Source organism: Anomaloglossus baeobatrachus, chromosome 4, assembly GCF_048569485.1.
Source record: "Anomaloglossus baeobatrachus isolate aAnoBae1 chromosome 4, aAnoBae1.hap1, whole genome shotgun sequence".
NCBI classification, from domain to species: Eukaryota; Metazoa; Chordata; class Amphibia; order Anura; family Aromobatidae; genus Anomaloglossus; species Anomaloglossus baeobatrachus.
The window spans coordinates 523193384-523200579 of NC_134356.1; the positions used below are offsets into that span (position 1 = coordinate 523193384).

The 7196-nt window shown below is 39.9% G+C and overlaps 1 protein-coding gene across 3 annotated transcripts in view; it reads left to right on the forward strand.

The window, feature by feature from the left end:
- FES (FES proto-oncogene, tyrosine kinase) overlaps nucleotides 1–6958 on the forward strand; it is a 182190-nt gene extending 175232 nt beyond the window's left edge. For all 3 annotated transcript variants that reach the window (XM_075345888.1, XM_075345890.1, XM_075345889.1), the window contains 3 exons: nucleotides 2047–2204; nucleotides 4214–4336; nucleotides 6236–6958. In XM_075345888.1, the coding sequence (XP_075202003.1) occupies nucleotides 2047–2204; nucleotides 4214–4336; nucleotides 6236–6378 (424 nt within the window). In that variant the 3' untranslated portion in view covers nucleotides 6379–6958. The remainder of the gene's footprint in view (nucleotides 1–2046; nucleotides 2205–4213; nucleotides 4337–6235) is intronic.
- Nucleotides 6959–7196: the final 238 nt, after the last annotated feature.

The following is a 7196-nucleotide window of genomic DNA, read 5'->3' on the forward strand; positions in this document are numbered from 1 at the left end:
GATCCTTACCCTGTTCAGTGCTGAACTGGCAAGCAATATTCCAGCTGCAGTGTTGAAATGATTACCCATGGAGATTCCCCGCATTATTCTCGCCTCTCTTGCATTTGTCTTTCGAGGGTGAACAGCCTTCTTTGGGGACTTGAAAGGGTTTGTGATGTTGTCAAGATGCAATATTCTCTAAATCACAGACATAAAATGACCAACTTCTCTTGCTATAGCACACAGGGTCACCCCTTTGGCCTTCATCTGGACAACTTGTTGCCGGAGGGTTTCAGTCACTTTGGAACGGCACACCATTTTTGAAAATTCAGTGGAAACTGGAAAATTAGGCTGCCAGTTAAATAGGGTTTGTCAGATAATTAAGGAAATTAGCACCAGGTCCCAGATTAACATCAATAACTTGCAGGTGTCTGAAAGTATTCTCCAATTTCGATCAGTGTTCTTTTTCATTTATCTCATTTAGATTTTTATTATGTGCTTTGTAATAAATTTAATGTATGAAATAAGCTTAAAATACTGCGAGTTTACTCATGTTAGGATGTAATTACATAGGACTACACAATGACCTTAACATTTAAGAAATTGTGTGTTGTTCTCTAATTTTGATCTCCAGTGTGTGTGTGTGTGTGTGTGTGTGTGTGTGTGTGTGTGTGTGTGTGTGTATATATATATATATATATATATATATATATATATATATATATATATATATATATACACTGTAAAAATACATATATACCGTAAATACCTTATTTGTTCTGCTCTCGCTACACTCACTTGAGCTATCTGGCTTTGCGAATCATTATCAGCAGACCAACACATTCTTTTGTGTTTTCAATACACTCATTGAGGCCATCAGGAAATCACATCAATTGTTTAAAAATCCGGTATGATTCTCTATTGATTTACCTCTGCAATGTATTGGTAACAGAATTTAGTGAGTACCTGTTTCAAGATTTTCAATTTGTGTTTTTGTTTAAAATTCATATTTTTATGATTTTTGTATTCAAGCATAATGTGTATTTGTACCTGTAACTCCTGTTGAACCCAAAGGGCTAATGTTTAATTCAATTCGCCCCATGGGTAATCAGGTGTTTGTAATCCTATATAATGTGTAAGTAATTCTGTTAGAACATGCCTGATGAAGAGGACATTATGTCCTTGAAACGCATTGCATGAATATTCCAATAAAGATTATTGTTTGTTACTGGCAGTGCTGAGACTATCCCTATTTTATTTCCTACATTTTGTTAGCAACTTTTGTAGAGAATTACAACCTCTCTGCTTCTCCAGCCACATATTGATGTTTCTCAGACTTCAATGACTTGATAGAAACAAGCAAGCTGGGAGGAGATTCAATCAATAGTTCTTAAATGAATATGTACAAATGGGTCAACAAAGCCAGAATGTGTATACTTTGATTAATGGGTGTTTTCAAAATTAAAAGGACACCCAACACAGGTATTATGCAAGTGTAAACTAATGATAAAGTATCTGCCTACAGCAACAGAATCATTAGATGTATAATTCTGCATTAGAAATTCACGTTATGTAACCTTCCACAATGTTTTATCTGTAACTTGATAATGAAAGGGTGTACCTAACTGCCACATACCAGCTAAGGATTTAGCAACAACTAAGCTTGGCCACTTTTCTCGAAGGATCTGGTCTTACTTGTGCTAAACTCATTTTTAGATATAGTAGTAGTGATATTGCTGTATAGGGGCTTGTCACCCAATAAATCTGCAGCCACAGGACATCACTAGTCTCTCACACTGCTCTGATGGGATTTTGGTACACTTTTCTTCCAGTTTCTTCCACAATTCTTTGACTGTTGTGGGTTTCTTGAACAAAACTTTGTCACCAAGGATTTTCCAGAGGTTTTCTGTTGGGTTTAGATCAGGACTCTGGGCTGGCCAATAAAAGTGATACTTTTTTTGTAGAGATCCACTCCATAGGCAAATCACGCTGGAAGTGCAGCGGGGACATCAATACACTTGGGCTACACTTTCTCCTTTTTACCCAATGTCTTTCTTTTTAATATAGGGATCTTGCAGCACGTAACTGTCTTGTGACCGAAAAAAATGTCTTAAAGATTAGTGACTTTGGTATGTCAAGAGAAGAGGCAGATGGAGTATATTCATCCACAGGAGGAATGAAACAGATCCCTGTCAAATGGACGGCGCCGGAAGCTCTTAACTATGGTATTTCTTTATATTTCGATTATGATGTTTCTCCAGGGCATTAGACTTATCTAAACTGAATTCGCAGACCTAATATACATTGTTTGCAGACAGAGCTGAACTTAGGCTTTTCATCACCTTTGCAAAAAATAGTGTGCTGCCCAAACCCTCAATTGAAATCCCCCAGACAAAAAAATTGTTAGTGTGCCTCACTAAATGCCCCTACTGGATGACTTTCTGTTTTGTTGTTACATATAGTTGTGTAGAATTCTTTCAGAAAATGCAGGCATTCATGTCTTCTGGGTCACTTTTTTCATCTGGGACTATGCTAGATTGCAGTATATAGTGTTCCTCATCACCTGTTCCTAACAGTAATGAAGTGGGAGGCTCCTGCTGCAGTAAGGCCCTCTACAGCCATAAATTGTATGGTGAGGGGCTTACAGATAAAATATTTTGAAATCTTTGTTCCCATTTTTTCATAATTTCAAATCATTAACATGTATAGATCTATCCTATGATTTTCAGAATTCCACAACTTTTCCTTCTTGACGTTGTAATTTCAATGTTGAGGAGTGTATAAGATAGTAGTAAAGGAGAGAAGAGTGTATTTTCCACATTTAGGGCCCAATTCATCAAGGCCAATGTTGTTCACGCCGGTCTTGATGAGATGTGCTGGAGTCAGAAGCTCATGAATCATGAAGCGGCATATGCCTCTACATGAGACAGGAGTACCGGACGAGTGGCATGCATCTCTTTGTGCCTCTCACTACAAATTCTACTCCAGTCCCTGCTGTAGTAAGATTTGTGGCGTAGCGAGCAATGCCACTCGATATGAGATTGACAAGTGGATATTGGCACCCTCCATCCCAGCTTCACCCACTTTATCGCAGTTGGACAAAAATAGCATGGGAACGCCAAAAGTTGCAAAATTTTAGTGCAGCAAAACTATGCAAGTTTTAAAGTTTTTACACCAGTATGTTGGCATAAAAGCTTTGATGAATCGGGTCCTTCGTGCTCCTATTTATCCTGTGATTATACATTTTAATAACTGGTATCATCCAATCAAATTTAATTTATTAGTGGAAACACAAGCAAAATTGCAATTAATTTGCTTTAATGTTCTTTTCTGGAATCACAAGGAATTTTGCTTGGTTCAGATGTCATAGGGGTACTTTGCACACTATGACATCGCAGCTGCGATGTCGGTGGGGTCAAATCGAAAGTGACGCACATCCAGCGTCGCTGTCGACATCATAATGTGTAAATCGTTTTTGATACGATTAACGAGTGCAAAAGCGTCGAAATCGTATCATCGGTGTAGTGTCGGTCATTTCCATAATTTCAGAAGGACCGATGTTACGATGTTGTTCCTCGTTCCTGCGGCAGCACACATCGCTGTGTGTGAAGCCGCAGGAGCGAGGAACATCGCCTTACCTGCGTCCCGGCTGCAATGAGGAAGGATGGAGGTGGGTGGGATGTTTACATCCTGCTCATCTCCGCCCCTCTGCTTCTATTGGCCGCCTGCCGTGTGATGTCGCTGTGACGCCGCACGACCCGCCCCCTTAGGAAGGAGGCGGTTCGCCAGCCAGAGTGACGTCGCAGGGCAGGTAAATGCATGTGAAGCTGCCGTAGCGATAATTTTCGCTACGGCAGCTGTCACAAGATATCGCAGCTGCGACGGGGGCGGGGACTATCGCACTCGGCATCGATACCATCGGCTGAATTTTATTTTAACATTTGGGAGTTTAATATGAAGATCTGATAAGTGGGAGTTTAATATGAAGATCTGATGAGTGTTGCTCACCTTCAACACTATGAAATAAGATGTTGAGCTCATCTCAATAGACTATGTGCTCCACATTCTGAACACAAGAATAGCATGAGCTAAAAGAGTCCTAGTTTTGTACCTACTTTTAGCTCATTGAAATCTATATATTATCCCATATTGTACAACTTCTGCAATGCTTATTCTAAATGTGGGGATACTTTTGTCATCATAGATTGTTATACCCTGTGTATTTTTGTTCCAGGTCGATACAGTTCAGAAACTGACATTTGGAGTTTTGGGATTTTACTTTGGGAAGCATTCTCTCTTGGTGCTGTGCCATATACAGCTATGAGCAACCAGCAAACTAGAGAAGCTATAGAACAAGGTAAGTGCAGTCCTCTGTAATTAGAATTAGCAATACAGAAAATCGATCTCTCATAAGGTGGGCGCCAGACTCTCAAAAAAATAATTACAAGTCTACCATGACTGAGATCAATGTGATTGTTTTCACGGTACAGTATTCCCATCACTATTCTGTCCACCTTTGATCACCATGTGCATTTCATGTATTGGTATCTTGCTTTTCTGATCTTGTAGTTCACTTCCATGCAGAGCTGGATTCAGAACCCTGCTGGGTTATTCTTAGCTCTGAGCTCCCATCTGCCAGCAGCCCCTCCTAAATCAGAGCCTGTAATACGGTAGTGATTTGTATTCTAGAAAGTGTATCCTTCATATCAGACACTGCAGAGTGATCTGATGTAGTAAATAATAAATCCGCCTGTACATAGTACAGCAGTGGCTACATTAAAGGGGTATTTCTATCTCCTGTGGTTATGCCATAAATGTACGCAAGATGCGGATCTCACCAATGGGACCTTTATCTATCTTAAGGGCCCTGACGCACATCATTCTGGGCTGCCAACCGACCAAAAATTCCAGGACAGTCCATAAAAATAGTTCACTTCTTTGTCTAATCTGTAGAAAAAAATGTAAACGAAATCTGGTAGCAGGTTTTTGCTAACTCATCTGGGAGCAGCATGATGTAGACAAAGAGACCCTGAATCCAACAATGTATAAGTTAAGGCCGCATTACACGCAACGACATCGCTAAAGCGATGTCGTTGGGGTCACGGAATTCATGACGCACAATCCGGCCGCGTTAGCAATGTCATTGCATGTGACACCTACGTGCGATTGAAAATGGTTGCAAAATGGTGCAAAATCGTTAATCGTTGACATGCTCCCCTATTCCCAATAATCGTTGCTGCTGCAGGTACGATGCTGTTCGTCGTTCTTGTGGCAGCACACATCGCTATGTGTGACACCGCAGGAACGAGGACCCTCACCTTACCTGCGGCCGCCGGCAATGAGGAAGGAAGGAGGTGGGCCGGATGTTCGTCCCGCTCATCTCCACCCCTCCGCTTCGATTGGTTGGCCGCTTAGTGACGTCGCTGTGATGCCGAACTAACCACCCCCTTAGAAAGGAGGCGGTTCGCCGGTCACAGCAATGTCGCTAGGCAGGTAAGTAGTGTGACGGGTCTGAGCGATGTTGTGCGCCACGGGCAGTGATTTGCCCGTGACGCACAAATTATGGGGGCGGGTACGCACACTAGCGATCTCGCTAGCAAGATCGCAGCATGTAAAGCGGCCTTTAGTTTACTGGGTGCAGTAGTTTTCCAATGGTCTGTAAAAAACGTGGTCTGTCCATTATTTTTTTTTTCATACGCCGCCAAGTAAAAATAAAAAATCAAATTGGCACCCCTGACATCACTATTAATGGAGAAGTGGGTGGTATCTCCTTTCCTCAGAATTCCCTGGGCTCTCTTTTCATATGTTTGAGATTTCCAACTACTCCACTTAGAGCAACATTAAGTTATATGTGTAACCCGCACTTAATTTACATTTTGTAGTACATCCTGTGGATATGCCATAAATGTATGAGATGATTATACATGCCTCTTTTAATGTAAATGGACATTAATATATGGGTTAGTGCTGAATTTGTAAGGAAAAAAATAATGGTGTGTGTTATGTATGGAAAAATAGGGCTGGATGATTTCCTCAGTGCACACAACATTGTCAGTTATAAATGATTTAGTGATAAAATGTATAATTGGTGGAGGAAGGTTGAATTAGATGGACCTAGGTCTTTTTTCATTCTATATAACTGTGTGCTTATGAACTAACTGTACAACCAGGTTATTTTCTATTAATTTGAGGTGACATTATAGATAAAATCAGTCAATATTCTATGTTTTAATATTTAATTTCCTTTTGATTGCAGGAATCCGCCTGCCTGCCCCAGATATGTGTCCAGATGATATTTATAGGCTGATGCTGCGATGCTGGGAATATGATCCGAGGAAACGGCCAAACTTTGGCATTGTGCACCAGGAACTTATCAGCATCCGCAAGAAGCACCGATAAGGCCCGTTGCTAACATGCTATGTAGAAGGCAGGGAAGCAATTATCATCTTATTGGTGGTTATCTGATGGGATTTATTGAATGGAGCTGGAGGACATAATGAATAGGGACGTTAGTACTGCTCTGTACAGATAACTTATACATTCTGCTCATGTAATATATGTCACTAGACATTTTCTTATCATAGTTTTTCTTATTTGTTCCGCTCATCATCAGAAATAAAATAAAAACATTTTCATGCCCGCATATCAAAATAATACAATTTTGAGCATCCTGCATCAGGATTACTTTTTGGAAATGCAAGTGGTACCGATAATGTATATGGTGTGTGCACATAGATATGTACAGAGCTGAGCTTGTTTTTGAGCACAATTCATTATGATGCCACAATGTGTCATTTTATGTTTTTTTCAGCACTTCCGCGTCTACAGTAAATGCTCGTGCTATTCACTATTCGCTACAGATATCTGAATAAAAAAAGTGTAATTATCTGTTTTCACTTTGTAGGAAAATATATATTTAACGTGGTACAACTGCCTTATCTCTTTGACAGAGTTATAATAAATGTTGGTTGCTTATTTTATGAGCTAACAATATACAATAATTGTCTGCTGTTTGACTTGATGTCTGTAGCATGGTTAGACTAGGGTCCTGAAGATACTGCAGAACATCTTTTTCCATCATGGACCTACAGGTGCATCTCAATAAATTAGAATATCATCAAAAAGTTAATTTATTTCAGCAATTCAATACAAAAATGGAAACGAATATATTATATAGAGTCATTACACACAGAAAGATCTATTTTAAGTGTTTATTT